The 26,420-nt window shown below is 38.0% G+C and overlaps 1 protein-coding gene across 7 annotated transcripts in view; it reads left to right on the forward strand.

Annotated features, from left to right (window-relative positions):
• RASAL2 (RAS protein activator like 2) overlaps positions 1 to 26,420 on the forward strand; it is a 392,695-nt gene that overhangs the window by 172,292 nt on the left and 193,983 nt on the right. For all 7 annotated transcript variants that reach the window (XM_027975906.2, XM_027975907.2, XM_015099332.3 and 4 more), the window contains exon 2: positions 25,015 to 25,142. In XM_027975906.2, the coding sequence (XP_027831707.1) occupies positions 25,015 to 25,142 (128 nt within the window). The remainder of the gene's footprint in view (positions 1 to 25,014; positions 25,143 to 26,420) is intronic.

Raw genomic sequence — 26,420 nt, forward strand, 5'->3', positions numbered from 1 at the left:
TTTCTAAATCTTATTCTTAATTAAGTTAATTCGAATTATATTTCAATATTTTGAATATTAGAATATTAAATTTTGTTTAACACTTGACTTCTGTTGCCAGATTTTATAATTGATTACTGGTTTACACAAAGCCTTTTTTTTTTTTTTTTTAGAATCTTCCAAAGAAGAAAGAATAAGTTAGCTTACAAATAAAGTGATTTTGCTTTATTTTTCCCATAACTCAGAAGTTTTTCTATAGCCTAAATAAGTAGCTTTGCTGAAAGAGCTGGAGCATTTTATAAAAGAAGTGAAGGGTTTCACACATTCCTTCTGTGAAACCTTCTGACTGTCGTTCAGGATGCACTGTACATTTGGAGCTGTAGGACTGCTCTCCAACGTGCACTCTCACTTACATACATTTCAGTGAAGTTGGAAGTTTACCAAGAGCCAATGATGCTTCTTTGCAGACCCACTAGTTTATTCTTATTATTGTAATTACATTAAATTTTAATGCTTTGTAAATTGATGAAATATGAATACAAAAAGTTGTTTCTGTTAAATTTAATTTTCATATTTTGGAAAGACTAAATAAAGGGAGGTTGTTACAAATAATTGCTCTTAATCTGATGAATCAACTATTAAAAAAACTAGGGAAAAATTTTGGAAGGACTCTGTGTTCCAGTTATTTCACTGGTGTCTTCAAGTTTTCATTAAATAAAGAAAAATCAAATAATTGTAAGCCATAGTTGGTTTATAATGTGTGTGGTTTGTGTAAAAGCACTGTGCAAAACTATGGATCAAGAGACTTAACATTCTAAAAGAAGGCTTGGCTCTGTATCAAAAGGTTGGACAATGGGTTTGCATTTATATGTGTTATTTTAAAATATATCAGTACTTTTTTAAGGTATGCAAGTACAACTTTAAAACTTCTTTGTTTAGCTGACAGTGGCTTTCTAAAATTTTAAAAATCACATAAAAAAGGCATCTGGTATACTTTGGACCTAGTTTCCTAATAGTCATACATACCGTCATTTATAAGAAGTTTGAAGTCAAGTTGTTGTCCTCTCTGTCCTAAATCATTGATAAGAATATGCTAGCTTCTGTTCCATTTCTGGATGCCTTAACTGTTAAATTTAATACTTATTACCTGTTCTCTTTACCCACAGCACGTATTTCTTCTTTGTGTGTATCACATTGTATTGCTAATACCTGATTATGTGTCTGTCACAATGGACTCTCTACTTTCTCCCTAACGTCTAGCACAATGATTTACTTAAAGCAGTACTCAGTTACTTAAGATCATACATTTTTCTAGCCTTTAAAATTGATAGATTTAAATGACATGCACTTTCCTTAAGATGTGTCGAAATGGATGTCTTCGTCTTCTACATTTCAGAGTGTAAATTTGTACATACATTTTTCTGATGGATTGTTTGACAAATGTGTATGAGAAACTTAAAACCTGTAAACTTTTGATTGAACGATTACATTTCTTACAGCTTATTCTAAGAAACAGAGATACATACAAACTTTGGCTGTGATATTTGTTGTGAAATTATCTACAAAATAGGAAGATTGGCATGAACCTATATTTTCAACATTAGGAAATTCACTTGAATTTTGGTACAATGGTACAACTTGAGATATGGTACAGTGAGGCTTCCCAGGTGGATCAGTGGTAAAGAATCCACCTGTTATGCAGCAGACACAGATTCAAGCCCTTGGGAAAATTCCTCTAGAGAAGGAAATGGCAATCTTCTCCAGTATTCTTACCTGGGAAATCCCATGGACAGAGGAGCTTCGCAGGCTACAGTGCATGCTGCTACTGCTGCTGCTAAGTCGCTTCAGTCGTGTTCGACTCTGTGCGACCCCATAGACGGCAGCCCACCAGGCTCCCCCATCCCTGGGATTCTCCAGGCAAGAACACTGGAGTGGGTTGCCATTTCCTGCTCCAATGCATGAAAGTGAAAAGTGAAAGTGAAGTCGCTCAGTCATGTCTGACTAGTAGCGACCCCACGGACTGCAGCCTACCAGGCTCCTCCGTCCATGGGATTTTCCAGGCAAGAGTGCTGGAGTGGGGTGCCATTGCCTTCTCTGACAATGCATGGGATTGCGAAAGAGGCAGACACGACTCACAACTTAGTGACTAAACAACAGTAACAACAATATGGTACTATAAATACTATGTTAAAAATCATTCTCAAAGACTGACAAAGGACACCAAAGAATGCAAACATTACGTTATCGTGAATTATAGTTTATTAGATTTAGCACAGTTTTTCAGTTATCATAATTTTGGATCCTGATTGTGTGTCCATTACACTCAGTTCTGTGTCATCAGTACATTAATAAGTATGCCCTCTTGTGTATCTAAGTTATTGTAGGACTGAGAGAGTAACTACATAGTAAACCACTAGAGATCGTATAGGTTCATATGCTTCACCTCTTGATCCAGATAATCTTGGTGTGCTTGTTCTTGGCATAGTTATGAAAACACGCATGTTGGTTTTTGGACTGCCGTGCTAGAGAAGGATTCAGTCTGCCTAACCTCCAGAAGTAACATCCTGGCATTTCTTTCTTCGCTGTGTGCTTCAGTGGACATTGCTTCTTCCATTTGCTCTGCTGTTTCAGGCTTCTGGCCATTTGTTCCCCACTCTTCCTTTTTTTCTTACTTGGATATGGTGGAAATTATGAAATTATAGGAGTTATTGAGTAGCTTCTTAGCTACTCATCTCAAACTCTTGACTAGATTTGACATTTTGAAAGCATAACAGTGAAACTGGTTTTTAATAGGTGAAATTAGGTCCTTTTACAATAAGATAAGATGTTTCCATGTAAAGAATTACTTTCAGTAGATGCCCGTTTTGATGGAATTATTTGTGATTTATTATAGGCAAGATATGGTTAATGACATCTTACGATCATGGTCCACGGATAAAGAAATGCACCTATGTGTAAATCTTGACTTGATAAAAATGTATGCCCTCACAAAATTCAGTTTTATGGTTGGAAGGCACAGAACCTATGATCTGGTTCTCTGTTGTAATTATTGCCATTGAGAATTGTACTTTAAACTTTCTTTGGCTTTCAGGTTCTGCCAGTGCCTCTCTAAATTTAATAGGTACCTTCCTATACCCTTCCTCATTAATTGCAGCGTGAGCACTGATAACTAGGTGAATTTGTTACTTTTGGAGGCTTTAAGGAGAAGGCAATGGCACCCCACTCCAGTACTCTTGCCTGAAAAATCCCATGGATGGAGGAGCCTGGTAGGCTGCAGTCCATGGGGTCGCTAAGAGTCGGATACGACTGAGCGACTTCACTTTCACTTTTCACTTTCATGCATTGGAGAAGGAAATGGCAACCCACTCCAGTGTTCTTGCCTGGAGAATCCCAGGGACTGGGAAGCCTGGTGGGCTGCCGTCTAGGGGGTCCCACAGAGTCGGACACAGCTGAAGTGACATAGCAGTAAGGCAGCAGTCCCTACCCTTGGTACCAGAGACCCATTTCATGGAAGACAATTTTTCCATGGGTGAGGTGGGGGGATGGTTTCAGGATGATTCGAGTGCATTTACTGTGTACTTTATTTCCATTATTTCATCAGCTCACATCAGCTCTACCTCAGGTCATCAGGCACTAGATCCCAGAGGTTGGGGACTCCTGCACTAAGGGACTTACATAAAGCTCACAATGGCTTTCTAAAGTTAAAAAAAAATTAGATTTTATATCTCTCCTGTATTTTGAGGATCATGTAGTTGACCCTTTACATACGTCATTCTTCATATTACTTTTACTAAAAAGAGTTTTAAGAATGGTTAAAGAAATCAGTGGTATAAATAATTATTTTCTTCACCAAGATTCTGAATTTTCTAAGGATTAAAACACTGTAATATACGTCTTTAAAAGTACCAAGCAATGTATAAGCTCCCTAAAATAAACTCATTACTTAATAACTTGAATAAGTAGGCATCTAATACAACCTTCACTGAGAGGAGTTTATCATCAGTGATGGTATTAAAAAAAAAAAAAAAAAAAAAAACTGGCTAACCAGTTTCTTTCTTTGCCTTTTCTCGGCATTGTAATGGTCCGAATGTGGAGTAGTATAATGGAGAAAAATCACATGGTGTGGCGTTCCATTTGAAGCTGTATGCTTGGAACGTCCTGCTGCTGCCATTCTAGTCAGATAGCTCTTGGGAACTCTCTAACAGTGGTCTCTGTGAGTTCAGTTTTCCTTGTCTGCGTCTAGACTGCATTTAGAGAAATACTTGCTTAAAATATTTATCCTCTAAATAGAAAAATAACTCTGGAACCGTTCAGAACTCAATGGCACACGCAGTTAATGGGAAACATTTCACAAAGCTGATGTAAGGATAATATACATTTTTAGGTCTCACTCTGAATAAATAGATATTAGAGCAGAGCTTAGGTTTAGACCTTTTATAACAATTCATCCCTATATGACCACCTTTTGAAAGAGTCCTTTATAAAAAATTATAAACTTGTTTGACTTTTAACAATAATATAATTAATTACAGTCACCTCACACTGAGCCAGTGTTTCTATGTTGCAGTAGTTACTCTAGTTAGAATAAGTAAGTTTATAAACTAAAGTCATATGTGTGAGCTTAAGGCTAATGTTAAGTAAGGGAAAACAACTTTTCCAGGAAAAGCACACAAGGAAGAAGTGATTTTTCTGTTACTGAAAGAGTATTCCGTAACACAGAGGAACATTACTGTAGGGATCAATCAGAAGTGTCTATGTGCACTGCATTTTAAAAATCTGTAATGTGGTTTCATTAAAGATACTGTAGGCTGGCCTTTTGAGAATCTTTCTATTAATTGGGCTATGGAAATTCTTAATCCTCTTTTTTGTTGTCATTATGTTAGAAATATAAAAATGAATAGTTGAATGATTGAGGAATGTTCTTGAGAATATTATTTGGAGTAATTACTGGGGCAAAATCAGTGCCTTTTCTCTGCTGGAAACAGTGACTAAAAAGAAAGTGGGCAGGCTCCTGGTATTGTTATGAAGGTCGTGCTCCTGGGCTCTGTATAACTGCAGGGTATTTAAAGTTCCTGGTATCCTTGGAAACACACACTGTTTGTGATACCAATTGGTGCTTGTGTTTCAATGACGTCACACAATTTACAGATCCACACAATGGATCTCTTGTTGGTGGCCCTACAGAGGAGTTTAGATAGTTTTGGAAAACACCTGAAGAGAGAGACAACGTTTTCTCTCAGGCTTTAATTCTAAGAACTGATGACAGCTTTACTATCTATCCCTTAATCTTTTGAGTTTGGATTCAACTTTTTCAAAAAGGAAAAGAATATCACCTGCTAAATTTCTCTTTGTTTTACATTCTTGCGATCGCTTTGGAGAAGTACGTACATGTTTTTGTATTAATTGAAACATGTAGAGAAACAGATGAGGATTAATTGCTCTTCTCAGGGTTAGCCATCAGCTGTGCAGTGGTAAGAGGCTTGTAGAGCTGAGTGTTTGAACTAATTGGTTAGATTAAAACAGTGCCATTAAAAAAATATTTTTTTTTTCCTCTTTCTTTCTCTCTGTCTCTCTCTCTCACAATCTGGGACATAATTGGTAGATTGACTTAAGTGATGTGCATTAAATTGACCAAACCACTCTTAAAATAAAAAAGGCTTGTTTCTTCTCTTAAATTCACTTCTGTTTGTAATTGTTTCTATGGCCAAATGGCCAAATGGCTATAGGCTTATTGGCTCCTCCTTTGTAAAGTTTGCATCAAGAATGATGTGTAGATTCATGGCACAACAATCTACCTAAACATGTCGGGTGATAATAGATGGAAGTTTCCTTTTGTTAGAGCAAACCTGTGTAGTTTGGTTTTTCCTCCAGAATACTTCCAAATATTTATTTGGATAAATTCCAAAAATTTATTTATATATATCCTATGATCTTGAAGATCATTCACCAGTTTAAATTGTCTTCCCTCTCATTTTATTTCCATATTTTTAGCAACAGTAGTTTTGAATTGAATTATGAAACAAATCCATTGTTTCAGACATGTGATATAAAAAGAAAAAAACAAGAGCTAACATTTACTGGAGTCTTAAAATATGCCAGACACTGTCTACATGCTTAACATTTCTTACTTAATCCTCACCACATCTGTGTGAGGTTACCATATTATTCCCATTTTAAAAATGAGAAAACTGAGGGCCTGAGAGGTGAGGTATGTTTGCTAGAGTCTCACAGCTGGTAAGCCATGGGATTTCTTATCAGTCAGGCTTACTCAGAGTCTGTAAACCACTCAACCTATATGCCTCTCAATAACAGTGATAGTGTTGTTGTTTAGTTGCTGAGTCATGTTCGAATCTTTTGCGACCCCATGGAATGTCGCCCACCTTGCTCCTCTGTCTGTGGGATTTAATAAGAGCCAGTAGTTATTGAGCCAGAATTTCTTCTTTGAACCAGAAATTGAGAAATTGTTCTCTGCTTATTCTAGAGTGCTAACTTAGTCAAATAGCCTGAGTTGGGAACATGGGTCTTGTCATGATGCTGAGCCTCACTGCCAGATTTCTGGTTTTGGTAGTCTCTTCTCTCAGACCTTTGTAAACAGTTCAGATGTCCTGAAATCAGGATTGAGTTTTGATAAGCAGTTCTATATAAGAATCCTAACCAAGGTCAATATGTGCCAAGGCACTAATAGTATCACTTTCCTGTATATTGAACTACTATATTCCTTACCTTCAGTTCAGTTCAGTCACTCAGTCATGTCCGACTCTTTGTGACCCCATGAACTGCAGCATGCCAGGCCTCCCTGTCCATCACCAACTTCCGGAATTCACCCAGACCCACATCCATTGAGTCGGTGATGCCATCCAACCATCTCATCCTCTGTCATCCCCTTCTCCTCCTGCCCTCAATCTTTCCCAGCATCAGGGTCTTTTCAAATGAGTGAGCTCTTCATATCAGGTGGCCAAAGTATTAGAATTTCAGCTTCAACATCAGTCCTACCAAAGAACACCCAGGACTGATCTCCTTTAGGATAGACTGGTTGGATCTCTTTGTAGTCCAAGGTACTCTCAAGAGTCTTCTCCAAGACCACAGTTCAAAAGCATCAATTCTTCTGCGCTCAGCTTTCTTCACAGTCCAACTCTCACATCTATACATGACTACTGGAAAAACCATAGCCTTGACTAGATGGACCTTTGTTGACAAAGTAATGTCTCTGCTTTTTAATATGGTGTCTAGGTTGGTCATAACTTTCCTTCCAAGGAGTAAGTGCCTTTTAATTTCATGGCTGCAATCCCCATCTGCAGTGATTTTGGAGCCCCCCAAAATAAAGTCTGACACTGTTTCCACAGTTTCCCCATCTATTTCCCATGAAGTGATGGGACCAGATGCCATGATCTTCGTTTTCTGAATGTTGAGCTTTAAGCCAACTTTTTCCCTCTCCTCTTTCACTTTCATCAAGAAGCTCTTTAGTTCTTCTTCACTTTCTGCCATAATAGTGGTGTCATCTGCATATCTGAGTTTATTGATATTTCTCCCAGCAATCTTGATTCCAGCTTGTGCTTCTTCCAGCCCAACGTTTCTCATGATGTACTCTGCATATAAGTTAAATAAGCAGGGTGACAATATACAGCCTTGACGTACTCCTTTTCCTATTTGGCACCAGTCTGTTGTTCCATGTCCAGTTCTAACTGTTGCTTCCTGACCTGCATACAGGTTTCTCAAGAGGCAGGTCAGGTGGTCTGGTATTCCTGCCTCTTTCAGAGTTTTCCACAGTTTATTGTGATCTACACAGTCAAAGGCTTTGGCATAGTCAATAAAGCAGAAATAGATGTTTTTCTGGAACTCTCTTGCTTTTTCAATGATCCAGCAGATGTTGGCAATTTGATCTCTGGTTCCTCTGCCTTTTCTAAAACAAACTTGAACTTTATCTTTATCTTTGGGAGAAATTAAAACCTTAGAGAGTCATATGAAGAGTGTTAAGTTTCAACTCAATATTCTAAATGCTATATATTTATACAGACACACACACACATATGCAAATACATTTAAAGCCTTATAGACAGCATTTCATTTTTGATTCCTAGGGTCTTTAAGTAGACTTGAACTAGTTAAAAATAGGTGGTTCCCTAGTAACAGGTGGTTCTCTAACTATTAATAGAGACAATTAAGCATATGTGGACTCAAAGTTAGCATTTCTATACCACCCACACTCTGTACCATGATAGAGAAGTTAAATTATAGATGTATTGGTGTGTTTTGTTTCTTGTCCATCGGCTTGATATTGATCAACTTAAGTTTAGAACTTGTCTTCAATCATTTTCTACTTTTTGGTGCACCTAGCAACATATTTTTTAGTTGAACAAAATTACTTTAAAATTTAATCTTTTTAAAATTAATTGTTTATAGTTAAAATTTAATTTTAAATCAAAGTAGTAGATGAACATAGTTACAAGTGTGTCCTATAAGGACTGACCTCCAAAGAGCAAGTTAGCTTGCATGCCCATTGCTGCAGCTAGTTTCTATACCATGCAGCCATCTGCTTGCAGCTCCTTTAGACTTTTTCTACTACTTGCCTTCAGATTTTATAAAAATTCATACATTCACACATACTCATATGAAAATATAAATAGACAACATAGTTTCAAATACTGTTTGGAGCTATCTTCTACTATTCATGTATTTTTTAAAAAATATTTCTACTCACACACACACACAGCTAAATTTATATTTTATATGAGCTAGATTTCTAGATTTGTTTAAAATGAGACCATATAGTAATTTCCTCTACCTTTTTAATGCCCAAGTGATTAACAATAATACTAACAAACTTTCACTGTGTGCTTAGTAGGTGTGAGGCAGTTTGTGAAGCCCTTGATGTGTGTTACCTCATTTGAACCTCACAAAAATCTCTAAGGGACCAGTTCTGTCATCCTTACTTTAAAGATGAAGAAATTGAGGTTTACTTAGGTTGAGGTTGAGTAATTTGTCTAAGGCCGCACAACTAACAAACAGAAGAACCAGAATCTTTTTAAAGATAATTTTTATTGGAATATAATGTATACAGAAGTGCGCAATCCTATAGCTTAATGTATAGTTCGATGAGTTTACATAAAGGCTACATACCTGAGTAACTGCTGAAGAAGCAGAACATTATTCGTGTTCCGGGAGTTCACTTCTCATCAGGTGGCCAAAGTCCTGGAGTTTCAGCTTCAACATCAGTCCTTCCAATGATCACCCAGGACTGATCACTCTTACGATGGACTGGTCGGATCTTCTTGCACTCCAAGGGACTCTCAAGAGTCTTCTCCAAGACCACAGTTCAAAAGCATCAATTCTTCGGCACTCAGCTTTCTTTATAGTCCAACTCTCACATCCATACATGACTACTGGAAAAACCATAGCCTTGGCTAGATGGGCCTTTGTCTCTGCTTTTTAATATGCTGTCTAGGTTGGTCATAACTTTCCTTCCAATGAGTAAGCGTCTTTTAATTTCATGGCTGCAGTCACCATCTGCAGTGATTTTGGAGCCCCCAAAATAAAAGTCTGTCACTGTTTCCACTGTTTCCCCATCTATTTGCTATCATACTTACATGTATTTTAAGACCACTATTCAATATTCCTTTTTCTTTTCCATCTCTTTGTCTTTTTGTTCTACTTTCTGGGATTATTTTCTGAACCTTATCTTCCACTTGTATTATTGAGTTTTGTTCTACATTTTTTTCTATGATTTTTTTAATATACAAAAGCTGTTTTAGTTTTATGAATGTTGCTTTTTATGAAAATTATCGTTTTTCTCTTGTGGATGCCATTTTCTTCTCATATCTCTTTGAGATAATGATGGCTGTTTTTTTTTTTCCTCCTACATCACTTGTGTCTCCTTCAAGTTGTCTTTTTTCTGTATTGACCTGTATTTTCTCATGTCAACAGCTTTCTTCTGATCTCTGGTAATCTTTGTCTGCTCCAGATTAAGAATGGGATATGAGGAAATTGCCTGGAAGATCTCCGTATGAGGCTGGGCCTTGTCCACTGAGGGCTTTACTGCAAGGTGATCTGGGTGGGCTGTTGGCTGGGAGAGCTCCTTTGGTTAGTATCTCTGATTCTTTTCTCTTGAGCTGATCTGATTCCCACAGAGTGCTTTTGTAATTGTCTGCCTGGTAAGTAAAAGTCTGTCTGCCAGTTATGAGAGACAAATGGACCAGGTGACGAGAACTTTGAAGAAAGCATTTCTTAGCATCCCTTGTACGTTTTCAGGACGCTTTTCTCACCTGTGACTCATCCTTTAGTCCACTCTTTATTTTAGTCTTCCAGGCAAGGAGAATGTGGGGATAGTTACTGATAAAAAAATCAGAGAGTCTTAGGACTCTGATTGTTTTTTAATTGAAGTGATTTACAGTGTTGTGCTAGTTTCAGGTATGCAGCAGAGTGATTGTAAATATATGTGTACATATATAATATATATTCTTCTCCAGAGTCTTTTCCTATATAGATTATTAGACAATATTGAGCATAGTTCCCTGTGTTAAACAGTAGGTCCTTGTTGTTTATCTCATTTCTGTATAGTCATGTGTATATTTTACTCCCAGTTTCCTAATTTTTCCCGTCCCCACCCCCATCTTTCTCCTTTGGTAGCCATCAGTTTGCTTTCTGTGTTTATGGGGTCTCTGATTCTTCGATCAGCTTTATCTAGTTCTTATTTTAGACCATCTCTTCTTCCCATTGACAGATACCTAGTGCTGGCCTATCCCTGAACTTTTTGAAGATTCTCTGGTATAAACTGGGTAGTTTCTTACGTTTTCTCAGCCTTATCTCAGGATTCAGTTTTCTCAGGCCTGATTAAGGCAGTTACCACTTGAATATATTCTTTATAGCTTCTAAAATTTCACTTATTTCTTCTCTGTTTTCTCTGTCATTGTGGATTATTATTGCTGTCTCTACATATAAGTATAAATTTATCTTTACTGTAGTTTTGTGGGGTTTTGAGAAGGACTGAAATTATATGTGTTCAGTCTGCCGTTTTATCCCAGTAGCTTCTGTATATTTCTTGAAGTGAAATTTGCATAAGGCACTTGTGCACCTTTTGAAGAAACTCCAGGTTCTTCTCTCGACCAAAGTTAGAAGTTTTGGACTTAGACAGGCAAATCAAGCTTTTGACTGATTTTTTTTTTTTTTTTTTTTTTTTTTACTGGATATAACCTAAACTAAATCTATCAGCTTCTCCCTCAAACCTTATCTTTCAGAATTCTTCATCTAAGTAAAGGAAATCCCCATTCACCTCTTCACAGAAATTCGAGTCGGTGGTGTCACTTACCTGTTACAACCTTCCAGGGGTTTCCTTTCCTTCCTCGGATCAAGATTGACATCCTTAACTTGGTGTATAGGTCTCTGAGTGATCTTAAAGTGAAGTGAAGTGAAGTGAAAGTCGCTCAGTCATGTCTGACTCTTTGCGACCCTATGGACTGTGCAGTCCATCGAATTTTCCAGGCCAAAATACTGGAGTGGGTAGCTGTTCCCTTCTCCAGGGGATCTTCCCAACCCAAGGATTTAACCCAGGTCTCCCAGATTGCAGGAGAATTCTTTACCAGCTGAGCCACAAGGGAAGCCTAAGAATACTGGAGTGGGTAGCAGCTTGTCCCTTCTCCAGCAGCTCTTCCTGATCTAGGAATTGAACCAGGGTCTCCTGCACTGCAGGCAGATTCTTTAGCAGCTGAGCTGCTGTTTCAGCAACCCCCTAATTCTGTACTTTCTTCCTTGCTTCGCATGCATCTGCCTTAGGGTCCTCTTTTTCAGATTGTTGGAGGAGCAGAGCCACTTTATTCCTCAAGGGTTTTGGGACCTATGATTTCATTTGCCTGAAATGCTAATACTTAGACTCCCTTCCATACTGACACACCACTACCCATGCTCTCAGCTGCTGTAATGCCCCAGACTAAATCCGTAGCTCTCATTCTGTACTCTCACAGCACCCTATACTGCTTTTTTAAATAGTGTTTATCATAATTGTTAACCACATGCTGATTGTACAGTGTTTGTCTCCCCTCAACTAAATTTAAATTCCCTGAGTTCAGTGGCTTGGTCTGTCTTGTGCACTGTTAGATCTGTAGTATAGAGTATAGTGTTTACACACGGTACATAAATGCTTACTGAATTGCAACCAAAACCAAATGAAACAAAAACAAGGAGAAGCTTTATGATGTGCTAGAAAAAAATCCTAGTTTATAAGTCAGACTAAATTCTGAGATAGCTGCGCTAAATGTATCTCTTTGAACAAGTAATTTTATATCTCTGAGCCTCATTTTATTAATCTATGAATTTAAGAGGTATTTTTACTGACCTTTAAGATATCTTTCAACTCTGATTTGTTTCCCAAAGGATATCCCTCTTCCTCTTCTATGCATTTCTTATCCTGTTGACCTTTATTTTTTTAATTTCTACTCCCACTTGATTTTCATCATTATTTGCTTCCCTATATTCATTTCTTTCTCTTTACTATCTATAATGTGAATGTATCCCTCGATATCTTGAACTCTCACCATTTAAATATTTGGTGCAATCTCTTGGAAATTTTTAACCTAAAATTGACTATTCACATTGAAATATCATTGAAAGAAACTTACGTGTGTGTTCTGGCCAAAAACATTAAGTTGCACATTAATCTGAGTGAGGGAATATGGAGTAAACTATTGTCCTTGAATCAGTTGTTTTCACAACAGGATTGTGTTTCATGATGATGTTATTTAAGGGTTTCATTTTATTTAAATATCTTTAAGATAATGGAAAAGCCTGTGAAAAGTAGGTGAGCCTAGAAAAGCTCTTATCTTGGGAGAAAAGATGGAAATGATAAAGACTGAGAGGCAAAAGACAAGAAGTTAAAAAATATAAATTTGACTGTACACATGTTCTGATGTACTATACAGTTATTTTTACCTATTTGTGAGAAAAAATAAAATGAAAATGATATCAGTTTTTTGTAATCTCATAGTTAATATTTGCATTCAGATAATTGTTTTTTCTTTTTACTTTTGCAAACAAATAATTGTTTTTCTACCTCAGAGAGCACGTTTGCAGTAAAAAAAGAAAGTGTAACTTTTATCCAATACCAAATATATGCAGAAACATATTCACTAATAGCTTAATTAAATACTAAGTGATTTTGTATGTTTATTTTTAATTTAGAAATTAGAAAGTTTTTAGAAATTTTTTGTGGGTTGCATATGCAGGTTAAAGAATGCTTAATATCTGGGGAAATTAATTGGTACTTTTAGATGGGCTTGAATTGAATTATTCAATTTCTACTTAGGATATAGTCTCCGGTACATGAAAATTTGCCATCCAACACACTTTCAGAAACAAATTAGATTTAGATAAGAGGAATGTTCTATTTCTGTCGATTGTATTGAAGAAAAAGTGCTAAACGTTTCATTTTACTGCTTTATAGTCTTATATTGTAGTTGTTTGCTCCCTCTTACTCATTTGTGGTCATTGGTTTTTTGATGAAAAGAAAGGTTTTTTGCTTCTCACGTAAGTCAGCAGAGTTGTCAGGACCTCGTTGACTGAATCAGGTTGTTGATTTAGCAGTGAGTGACTGATAGGATCCCTTAGCGAGGCCTGTGATATCCCCTTGATGGTTTTCACTGTAAGCTCAGTGATTTGTGGTTCAAACAGATCACAATTCAGAAAAGCTGCATATTTAGGTCTGTGTTCTATTCCATTTGATACTGTGGAGAGGGGTAGAGCTATTGACATTTTTTTAATGCTGCCAAAGTCTTGGCAAGTTTTATTTTTTAATTCAGTCTGTCTTCTTCTTCTGCTCCCCTAGAGAGTGAGATAATGACACAGTATTGGCTGTATAACCAATTGTGAAAAACCCAGAAACTGATCTCTCAACAGTGGTGAACTATTTACTCTTTTTGTTTCCTTTCTCCTCTAAGAATCACATTCTTTTAAAAGCTCTAATTCTTTCCCCACAGCAGCTGCCCCTAAAGGAAAGCAATGAGATTCAATTCAGAAACAGGCAGGCGTGGGGGTAGGTTAATATAGGAAGAGGTACAAAATATAGCAAGAAGGATGGGTAGCACATATTGTTTGAGATTAATTCTTCGTCTAGTTCATTTTTCTACCAGTAACAGGAACATGAGGTATAAAAAAGAGCTTGAATTTTAATCATTTCTACAACAACATGGTTATGTTTTAAGAGCCAGGCTACTATTTTTTTACACTTCTCTTAAATTTGCACAGTGCTTGACTGTTTAAGAAGACTTGAATATAGACCTTTTTTTTTTTTTCCTTCCAAGGATGAGTATACAAATGAATTATTTTGAGTGTTTTCTGTTTTTCTGAAAACCGTGGATGTGCGTGGTCTTATTGGGATTGAAGAACAAGCCGTGATTGACTACCATTTGTCACCTTACCGTGGCATCATTTATACCATTCCATTCGGTTACCCAGGCCGTATAGTTCCTGTCTCTTTAGGAGTGCCTGGTCCAATATGGCAGTTATGGGACTTAGTTCTTCTAATGCATATGTGATAAGTGAAGGAAAATGAAATGATCTGCTCTGCCTGCTGCTTCATGGCATGTGTGACCAGGTACAATTAGTAAACTGTGTACTAATGATGTGGAAGGGAGAAGCAAGGTGGACCCATCATAGGAGTGGTTTCCCAAACTGAAATTAGTTCTTCTACAAAGAAAAGTGTTGCCTTGATCAAGAAAGGTGTCAGTCATGCCTTCAGGGCACTTAATATCAAACAACTGTGATGGAACAGAGTTAGACTCACCCCCTGCCTAGGCCCTGGTGCTGCTGAGACTGAGGAGACAGCAAAGAGCCTGTTTGCAGACCGTGCTGTTGCTTCGTCACTCAGTCGTGTCTGACTCTCTTGTGACCCCACGGGCCGTAGCCCACCAGGCTTCTCTGTCTGTGGGATTTCCCGGGCAAGGATACTGGAGTAGGCTGCCATTTCCTTCTCCAGGGGATTTTCCTGCCTCAGGGATCGAACTTGGGTCTCCTGCATTCGCTGCCAGATTCGTTACCACTCAGCCACCAGGGAAGCCCTTGAAACCCAGAGGAAATAATCCACCAGAATCCTTTCTTATCTCTTACTTGTCCTCTCTTTTTAAAAAGGTGACAGTGAGCATAGGGGATTTCCTGACTAGACACAAGTGATCAAGTAGCATGAAAATTAAGCCTTCCTCATTGAGAAGGAAAATAAAATAGTTAGCTTAGGTTAAAAGACAATGTAAATTCATTTCGACAAGATAGTTATGACCTTATAGGGAAATTATGGTAAGACTTGTATTTTCATAAAGCTAAACATTTATGGCCTAATTTTTTATTTTAAACATATTTTATCAAAAGTATCTTTATTATTCACTAAGGGGAGTGTGACCATACTTAAATCTACTGGGGCCATTGATCCATATGCCTTGTAACGCAACTTGCCAGCTTAAAAATTCATAGTATGTCAGGACAAAGCAGAATTCACAGACAGTCATTTTAGTGTTTGGATGGTCATCAGTCTAAGAACATTTTTGTTTGTTTCTTCTGGAAACAGGATATTTTCTGACATTTTGACAGAATATGGAGGGTGGATAGGTAGCAGGGGGATAAAATAAAATTAGGTTTCGTTTTAGTGTCCTGTTAGATTGTGTGTTTCCTGTCCATCCTTTAAGAGTGAAGCAGAGTCACAAAGTGTATTGATGGCGGTAATGGATGGCAGCTTCACTAGGTCTCCAGCAGACAGCATTAACACATTTGTAAAATAATTTGGTCATTTAGCTCTAATATCTAGTGGGCTGCTACTGAGCAGCTGCTACAGTTAGTGGCATTATTAAAAATTATCTCCACATGACAGCTGTAACATTTTTTCTGTTGTAGCAGAAACTGCCTGTAGAAGATAGCCAAGCACCCCACATTTTTAAAAGTTTTATGGCAGGGCAAGGATTTTATTATTTATCAGAAAAACAAAGAACTGCCTTTAAGAAATACAGCATGTTCAGTTCAGTTCAGTTGCTCAGTCATGTCCGACTCTTTGCAACCCCATGAACCATGGCACACCAGTCCGCCCTGTCTATCACCAATTCCTGGCGTTTACCCAAACTCATGTCCATTGAGTCAGTGATGCTATCCAACCATCTCATCGTCTATCGTCCCTTTCTCCTCCCGCCTAAAATCTTTCCCAGCATCAGGGTCTTTTCAAAAGAGTTAGCTCTTCACATCAGGTGGCCAGAGTATTGGAGTTTCAACTTCAACATCATTCCTTCCAATGAACACCCAGGACTGATCTCCTTTAGAATAAACTGCTTGGATCTCCTTGCAATCCAAGGAACTCTCAAGAGTCTTCTCCAACATCACAGTTCAAAAGCATCAATTCTTGGGCGCTCAGCTTTCTTTATAGTCCAACTCTCACATCCATACATGACCACTGGAAAAACCATAGCCTTGACTAGATGGACCTTTGTTGACAAAGTAATATATCTGCTTTTTCACATGGTATCTAGGTTGGTCATAACTTTCCTTCCAAGGAGTAGGCATCTCTTAATTTCATGGCTGCAATCACCATCTGCAGTGATTTTGGAGCCCCCCCAAATAAACTCAGCCACTGTTTCCACTGTTTCCCCATCTATTTCCCATGAAGTGATGGCACCAGATGCCATGATCTTCATTTTCTGAATGTTGAGCTTTAAGCCAACTTTTTTACTCTCCTCTTTCACTTTCATCAAGAAGCTCTTTAGTCCTTCTTCACTTTCTGCCATAAGGGTGGTGTCATCTGCATATCTGAGGTTATTGATATTTCTCCCAGCAATGTTGATTCCAGCTTGTGCTTCCTCCAGCCCAGCGTTTCTCATGATGTACTCTGCATATAAATTAAATAAGCAGGGTGACAGTATACAGCCTTGTCGTACTCCTTTTCTTGTTTGGAACCAGTCTGTTGTTCCATGTCCAGTTCTAACTGTTGCTTCCTGACCTGCATACAGGTTTCTTAAGAAGCAGGTCAGGTGGTCTGTTATTCCCATCTCTTGAAGAATTTTCTACAGTTTATTGTGATCCACACAGTCAACGGCCTTGGCATAGTCAATAAAGCAGAAATAGATGTTTTTCTGGAACTCTCTTGCCTTTTCCATGATCCAGTGGTTGTTGGCAATTTGATCTCTGGTTCCTCTGCCTTTTCAAAAACCAGCTTGAACATCAGGAAGTTCACGGTTCATGTATTGCTGAAGCCTGGCTTGGAGAATTTTGAGCATTACTTTACTAGCATGTGAGATGAGTGCAATTGTGCGGTAGTTTGAGCATTCTTTGGCATTGCCTTTCTTTGGGATTGGAATGAAAACTGACCTTTTCCAGCATGTTGGTTGACCTATTAATATAAATGATATTTAAACTTGAACTTCTAATAAAACTGTTCTGAACACTTTGGTGAAGCAGAAAATAGCCCTTTGTCATTTTAGGGAAATTGACGTTCTTATGGTAGGCTGCAGTCCATGGGGTCTCGAAGAGTCGGATACAACTGAGCGACTTCACTTTTACTTTTCACCTTCATGCATTGGAGAAGGAAATGGCAACCCACTCCAGTGTTCTTGCCTGGAGAATCCCAGGGACGGGGGAACCTGGTGGGCTGCTGTCTATGGGGTCACACTGAGTCGGACACGACTGAAGCAACACAGCAGCAGCAGCAGCAGTGAGAATACTAATCTTACTATAGCAGTTCAGACCTGTGCAGCTTACAGCTACTTGTTAGAAATGTGTTTCTCTTTTAATGTATTTTAATTGTTCCTCTGATAGGTAGATTTCCCAAAACTATGTGTGTGTTTTTTTAATGGTTGGTACTAAGAATTAATGAAAAACTATTGAGAGTGAATGAAACATTAGGGTTGTTTTAACTGGAAGTTTCTTGTTATAGAATCCTCTGTAAAGCTTGTTTTGGTTGGCCAAAACTTTAAATAGGTTTAAAGTTTTACCAGTTGCATTTAATTTAGAATATTAGAATTTTTAAAAACATTGTAGTTAGTAAATGGATGTAAGTTAGAAACAACTCAGATGAACTTCTGAGGAGCTGTGATAGACAAAAATGAAATTTCTCAAACAGCTTTTTATCTTACACTCTCCATATTTCGATTATAGACTTGTTCTTTTCCGTTCTCTTCTATGCCTCTTTCTGCTTCCTATCAGATCCCTTATTTACTCTCCTCTTAAGTCTTTCTGAGATGCTCCCAAAGCCTGGAAGAGACAAGATGCGTACTCTGTAAGAGAAAAATTATTTTGTGGATGTTTATAGATAAGCCTAATGGAATTTTCAGCTCTATCATATCATTTTGGTTCCTCTTTTTCATCAAATGATGGGATAGGCTCTTTTGCTCCCTTCTCTGGTATGAGGAAGTTACAAGGAAGGATTACACATACAAGAGAAGTTTTTTAGTTGTTGTTGTTTCTTTGTCAAGCAGTTACTAAATTTATATTAGCATTTGAAGAGGCCCAGAGTTTGACTTCTAGGTTTATAGGTAGACAAAATATAATGGTATTTTCAATGCTGTTTTGAAATGATGTGGATATAATGGATTGCAGTGAATCCTTCAAATTAAATTCAAGCTTAAAAGCTTCCCTTTTGGATTTTCTGTATGCCTTTTTTTGAAAAATCTGTGTTTTAAACTTTCCTACTGAAACAAAAGCAGAATTACGGTTATATAACCTGTCTTATGTCAGTAACCTCAGATATGCAGATGACACCACCCTTATGGCAGAAAGTGAAGAGGAACTAAAAAGCCTCTTGATGAAAGGGAAAGAGGAGAGCGAAAAAGTTGGCTTAAAGCTCAACATTCAGAAAACGAAGATCATGGCATCCGGTCCCATCACTTCATGGGAAATAGATGGGGAAACAGTGGAAACAGTGTCAGACTTTATATTTTTGGGCTCCAAAATCACTGCAGATGGTGACTGCAGCTATGAAAAGACACTCACTCCTTGGAAGAAAAGTTATGACCAACCTAGATAGCATACTCAAAAGCAGAGACATTACCTTGCCAACTAAGGTCCGTCTAGTCAAGGCTATGGTTTTTCCAGTAGTCATGTGTGGATGTGAGAGTTGGACTGTGAAGAAGGCTGAGTGCCGAAGAAGTGATGCTTTTGAACTGTGGTGTTGGAGAAGACTCTTGAGAGTCCCTTGGACTGCAAGGAGGTCCAACCAGTCTATTCTGAAGGAGATCAACCCTGGGATTTCTTTGGAAGGAATGATTCTAAGGCTGAAGCTCCAGTACTTTGGCCACCTCATACAAAGAGTTGACTCATTGGAAAAGACTCTGATGCTGGGAGGGACTGGGGGCAGGAGGAGAAGGGGACGACAGAAGATGAGATGGCTGGATGGCATCACAGACTTGATGGACATGAGTCTGAGTGAACTCCGGGAGTTGGTGATGGACAGGGAGGCCTGGCGTGCTGCGATTCATGGGGTCGCAAAGAGTCGGACACGACTGAGCGACTGAACTGAACTGAACCTGTCTTATATGAGTATTTATAAATCTGTATTTGTATTAATTGCTATTTATTCTCTCAGCTCTTTTGTGCTGTTCTTTCCCCATAAACCGCTGGAGAGTTACCAGCATTGTTGATTTCTGTTTCAAAATTTGACTCACATAGTCCCTTTCTTTCTTTTTCCACTGTCACCAGTCTTTGACCCTAATCATCCCACGCCCCGGCCATTACATTTATCTCCTACTCATTGTATAAGAACTCTGGTCTTTTCCCTACTTCATCTTACAAACTATTGCCAAATTTTCTTAGAATCTTTCGTTGCCTTCCTATTATGTAAGCGGTGGTTTTTTAAGTATGGTCTGTGGGACCCTAGAACCTGAGGGTCCCCTTGATCTGCGAGGTTAAAATTATTTTTGTTTCTTTTTACCGTGTTGACATTTACTCTGATACAAAAGGAGTTATAAGCAAAACTGTTGATGCAGTTGTAGGAATCAAGGCTGTGGCACCCAGCTATGCCAGTAGTCATGCAGTCTTCTCTGCCACACATAGTAGGGGGGAAAAAAGCCAGTTTTCCTTAAGGATATCCTTGAGAACTCAGTGAAAATCTTTAATTTTATTATATATTAACCTTTGGAGTTTATGTCTTTTTAACATTCTGTATGATGAGAGGGGAAGTACACTTAAGTTGCATTCTGAAGTATGACAGTTATCACCGGGGAAAGCATTAATGGTAAGTGATCTGGGACCTAGCCTTACCATTTGTTTTTCATGGAACACCACTTTTATTTGAAAGAACAACTGAAAGACATGACCTGCACTTATCTGAAAATGCTATTAAAGTATTTTTTCCCTTTTCCAACTGTTTATCTGTGTGTTTAGATTTTCACTTATACTTAAACCAAAACAACGTAAAGCATAAGATTTAATATCACAACAAATGTAAGAACCCAGGTGTCTTCTATATTCAATTTTGAAGGAGATTTGCAAAACTTCAGATGTTGTCACTCCTCTCACTAATTATTTTGTTTTGTTTTGGGAAATAGTTGCATTTCATCAAAAATGTGTTATTTATGTTAACACACAGTAGGTTTGTTCTTGTTGTTAAATGAATAAATATTTTAAAAATTTCTTAGTTTTAATTTCTCGTGTGGTAAATATTGATAGATATAGCCCACATTAAAAAAAAAAAAAATTCTTTGAAGTCCTCAGTTTTCAAAGTGTAAAGGAATCATGAGATCAAAGATTTTAGAAATTATTAGTCTACATGATAATATCCAGTCTCAAGTACTTTTTCAATGGGGTTCATTCTAATTCTTTTTAATGTTTCTAAAATTATTCAACTTTTGTAATAAGGGTAGCATCCAGTATCGTTGGTATCCTTACAGGAATTGGACAGCACAAATCTAAAATTTCCTTCCAGTTTTGCTGTTAAGATTCTTATTTGTAATTCTAAAGTTGTTACCCTATTCAGTAGTGAATTTTAGATACTAAATGCAATTGAAAGTCAGAAATTAGAGAGCTAGAGAAAAAGAGGGTGGGAGTGAGGGCAAGTGGGAGGGAGGGAGGGATTGATATACTTGGTAAAGTGAAATAAGGCAACAATCTGAGTTTGTCCTGAATTTAATATAGTCTCAGTAAACAGGCTTTACAAGTATACTCTTAAACCTTCATTTAGCTATGGAAATGAGGACACAGTAGAATGAATAAATTAAATTCATAGGTTTTCAGAAATATTTAGATTGTTACTTAAAATGCCCTTTAAACCTTAACCCAGAAATGCTAAAGAGAACAAAAAATCCCACTTATTCTGACTTCTTGTTTTCTTCCTTTTAATGCAATCTTATAAAGTGATCAAAATGTGGACCACAGATAGTAGGAAAAAATGTGAAACTACAAAACGTATGACATGGCTAATCAACCTCCTAATTTAGACAGACAGAGAAACTAAAATGTAGAAGTACTGCTTCCTGTTTCATTCTACCTTTGACACTGGAGAGGAGTAACTCAGGGTCCCCAACATGCTTTATGAGACATTGTCTTGTTTCACAATAGCATGAAGAAACTGGGAGCGAAGCTCAAGTTGGAGAAGGGGAGAGCTTTAAGGGAGACTGTAAGATAATTACTCAGGTTGACACAGGCAAGATAATTCAGGCTTTCTTAAATTCAGTGCTGGTGGCAGATTTATATTTTGTCAGGAACCCTGGGTTTCCTGCTATAATACAGTTTTCCATATTCTAGTTTTTATGGACAGAGCCTATCAATATCTTCTTGCTCAGTTTGGATCATAAGATTCAGATTAAATTGCAGGGGGCAGTTTAGGTCATCCATGGCCAACTTACATAAGAAGGTTAGTCATTTGAATGAAAACTTGTCTAGGCCACAAAACCACCACATTTCTACATAAAGTAGGTGCATCCCTCTCTGTTTAAGTGATCTTGGTATTTGACTCTAAAAATAGGTCTGCATTGTGGTCAAAATGTAACCCATTTGTTTATCCAAATTGTGTGAAGAAAATCAGCTTTGACATGGCTTTTAAGTTCAGGCAAGAATCTTTTATCTGCCAAGAGTTACTGAATTAATTCCTTTAAAGCTTTTTGTGATAATTTTAGGAAAATTTGAAGTATAAACAAAACTTTAAATGCTTGAAATGAGAGAGTTGAAGGTAGGAGAGAGTTGGTGTGGAATGGAGAAGCTATGCAGCACGTACTGGTGTGCGAAGGTCACAGGAGACAGAAGCAGAAAAACAAGGGGAAAAGGAAAGACGGTGAACTTCTAAAAATTAGTAAACATGTCAAGCCAAGCCCTGGCAACATTATTGGTTCTTGGATCTTGAGTTACTTTGGAGGGTAGTTGATGAGCTCCCCAAACATGCCAAGCAACAAGTTTAGATAGACTTTAAGAGAGCAATGAAGTTAGCCAGAAGGAGCACCGATTACAATGCTGGACACATGGGGATGTGAGAAGAGAGGCATACACACACCTAATGCCCTGAATACTGACCTGTTTACTTTCTACCTATGGTTATGCATATTTGAGTGATTATAGCGTAAAACATCTAGGAAATCATTTGAATTTCCTTGAAGTCGGTCAGTACCAGGAATACCTACCATCCTGTGATAAAAAGACTAAAAGTCTATGGAAAGTAATAGTAATGAAGACTCTCACCTAATAGATAAAATGCACTTATTTGTTATTTGTTATATGATATTTACCACTCCCCTGCACTCATGGGCATTTGTTTTTTAGTTTCTTCAGTTTGAAGTGCTCCTCTAATGTAATAACTAAATAGTAATAAGTAATGTATTTTAAATGTTTCCTACACTGTATTTCTGAGAGGACTAAAGCTACTTTTGATATATCTTGAAACATCATAAAAACCTTACTCAATGGATCTAGTATGCACTTAAAGTTAAGATATGTTTCTAGTTTTTCAATAGCCCAAATGACCAAACAGTTTATATTAAAAAAATTTTGAAGTGATTTTTTTGGATCTCACCCCTAAAGCAAAGGCAAAAAATAAAAAATAAATAAACAAACAAGACTATATCAAAATAAAAAGCTACTGCACAGCAAAGGAAACCATCAGTAAGATGAAATGGCAACCTACTGAACTGGAGAAAATATTTATAAATCATATATCTGATGAGTTAATATCCAAAATATATGAGGAACTCATACAACTGAGTAAAAAACAAACAAAAAATACCCACAGCAGTCTGATTGAAAAATGGGCAGAGGATCTGAACAGAAATTTTCCAAAGAAACTTATAGATGGACAACACATATGTAATGTATTCAGCTTCCCTGATCATCAGAAAAATGCAAATCAAAATCAACAGTGAGATATCCCTCACACCAAATGAGAATGGGTATTTTTTAAAAGACAAGAAATAACAAATGATGACAAAGATGTAGAGAAAACAGAACCCTTGTGCCCTGTTGGTAGGAATGTAAACTGGTACAGTCACTATGGAAAACAGTTTAGCAGTTCCTCAAAAAATTAAAAATAGAACTACCATGCTGCTGCTGCTGCTGCTGCTGCTAAGTCACTTCAGTTGTGTCTGACCCTGTGCGACCCCATAGATAGCAGCCCACCAGGCTCCTCTGTCCCTGGGATTCTCCAGGCAAGAACACTGGAGTGGGTTGCCATTTCTGTCTCCAGTGCGTGAGAGTGAAAAGTGAAAGTGAAGTCGCTCAGTCATGTCCGACTCTTTGCGACCCCATGGACTGAAGCCTACCAGGCTTCTCCGTCCGTGGGATTTCCCAGGCAAGAGTACTGGAGTGGGTTGCCATTTCCTTTTCCATACAGCCCAACAATTTCGCTTTTGGATATTTATCCAAAGAACATGAAAACACTAATTGGAAAAGCTATATGCATCCTTGTGTTCATTGTGTCATTATTTACAGTAGTCATAAATGGAAACAACCCAAGTGCCCATTGGTGGATGAATAGCAAACTATTCTGCCATTGAAAAAGAAATGAAATCTCATCATTTATGACAACATAGATAGACCTTGAAGGTATTATGCTAAATGTAATAAGGCAGAGAAAAACAAATACCATGTGATGTCACTTACATGTGGAATCTACAATCTAAAATAAAGAAAACAAAACTCACAAGTACAGAGAACAGCGTGATGATCTCCAAGAGGATGGTGGGTGAGATGAGTGAAGGGGGTCAAAGGATACAAACTTCCACTTATAATAAGCCATGCGAATGTCATCTGCAGCGTGGCGATTACAGTATTGTAGTGAATATTTGAAAGTTGCCAGGAGAGTAAATCAAAAAGTTCTCATCAAAAGAAAAAAGATTTTCTAAAACTTATTATGGTGACGGATGGTCATCATTCTGCAGTATATACAAATAATTGACTCATTATATTATACACTTGAAAATAATATAGTGTTACATGTCAGTCATATCTCAATAAAAGAAAAAGAAAAAAGTAACATAGGAGATGAGACTTCTAGAAGAGTTGAAACATTTAAGTTAGGTGTTATATTGTATGCCTCCGCCTTTAAGAAACATGAGGGTAATATGCTTAGATCGTCTGTTTTTAAGATCTTACTGGCCTCTAGTGGTAATATGATGCTATAGTTTAACCAGTTCTAAAATCTTACAACTGACCAAAAATAAAGCCATCTTGAAGATGTAGGCTGCCAATAACTTCACTCTTTCAGTTCAAGCTCAGCAGTACTCTTGAGTGTACATGCGGCAAGCAGCATCTTCTTCCGAAAGAGATCTATCCTTTATTCTTGTCTCTGAGTCACCCCCACCTCTTTCTTTTGAATGATAACTGGTTTTGCCCTGAAGTGATCTCCCATTATTTTAGTGCATATACACTGGTGATTACCATGCCAAACTTGTGCTAACAATTCTTCCCAAAGTGTTTCAGCCCTCTTTTTTTGCAGACTATAGGGCAAAATCTTCCCTGTGTCAAAAACTGTTTATATTTTCTTCAGAGGAATTTTAAGTTTAGGTTTAGACCACCTTCCTTGATTTTGAAGCATCTTCCATTTGAAACGTGAATTTACGAAGCATGGTAGTGATCTGTCCCTTTTGTTTTGTGTCTGTCACACAGATGTGAAAGGGCCACCTACCCACCGTCTGTCTTGTGGCCAGTCACCCTACACCGACACGACCACATGGGAGCGGAAGTACTGCATCCTCACAGACAGCCAGCTGGTGTTGCTCAACAAGGAGAAGGAGGTGAGGTTGGATGTTACTGAGAAAAGCTGCTTCCCTTTTCTGACCAAATTCCTGAAATAATCTAGTTTTAAATTTGCATCCTGATGAGTTACACTTATGAAAATGGAGGCTTTATGAATGGAGACTCGTAAGTGGTTCCAAAGCGCTGCCAGTGTCGTCTTGATGAATACGTGATTGTCACGAAGCAGTGACTTCAACAAGACCGGGCTGGATATTCACTACAGGATGGTGAAAGAGATATTGAGTTGAGTAATTTGGAGTGAGAGTGAGTTGGATTGTGTAGACCTGGCCCTGAAATTATATCAATCTACGGCGGAGCCTGGTGGGCTGCCATCTGTGGGGTCGCACAGAGTCGGATATGACTGAAGTGACTGAGCAGCAGCAGCAGCAGCTATTAGAAGGGCTTCCCTGGTGGCTCAGATGGTAAAGAATCCACCTGCGGGAAACCTGGGTTCAATCCCTGAGTTGGGAAGATCCCCTGGAGGAGAGCATGGCAACCCATTCCATTCTTGCCTGGAGAATCCCCGTGGACAGAGGAGCCTGGTGGGCTACAGTCCACAGGGTCACCCAGAGTCAGACATGACTGAGCAACTAAGCCCAGCACAGCTATTAGAAATTATATCAATCTCGCTTCGTACAAGTAGCTAATGGCGCAGTCAGCAAATTAATTGAAAGAAGTTTAATGAAGGGAGTATACAGAGGTATGGCAGCAAAAGGGACCCACCAGAGGGTGATAAAGTATACATTAAAGCAGTTATCACCCTGGACCTTCAGGGCAAGGGAAAGGAGCAGTTTTTCTGGAACCCAGAAAACTGTAGTTGCCAAGAGGGCCAGTAGCAGTAGCTGTGGCTGTACAGAAGAAAACACAACTTCTACCAAAACAGAAATGGCCAGCAGGGAGGAAACACTAGAGAACAAACACGCCTGCTCTCTTTTCCTGCTTTCTGATTTCTTGCCAGTTACCTACTGGCCAAACCTAACTTAAAGCCAAAGGAAAAGATTGCTTTTGATGTGTTCCAGAAATCTGTTTCCTAAAGCACAGCAAGGGAGAGAAGGGCAAAGAATAGATCTGGAGAGACAGAATATACTAAGTACAGACACTGAGTTCTAGGTAAATTTTCTGTGCTTCTAAGTAAAAAAACCCTTGAACTTATGTATATACCATTATTACTTTACTCCTCAAACTGTTACAGTGTATAAATTCTTCCACATCCAATAATTCGTTTGCCTCTTGGTGATTTATCAGGTGGTTGACCTGGTAGGGCCAGAAAACCATCT

This window comes from Ovis aries, chromosome 12 (genome assembly GCF_016772045.2).
Source record: "Ovis aries strain OAR_USU_Benz2616 breed Rambouillet chromosome 12, ARS-UI_Ramb_v3.0, whole genome shotgun sequence".
NCBI lineage: Eukaryota > Metazoa > Chordata > Mammalia > Artiodactyla > Bovidae > Ovis > Ovis aries.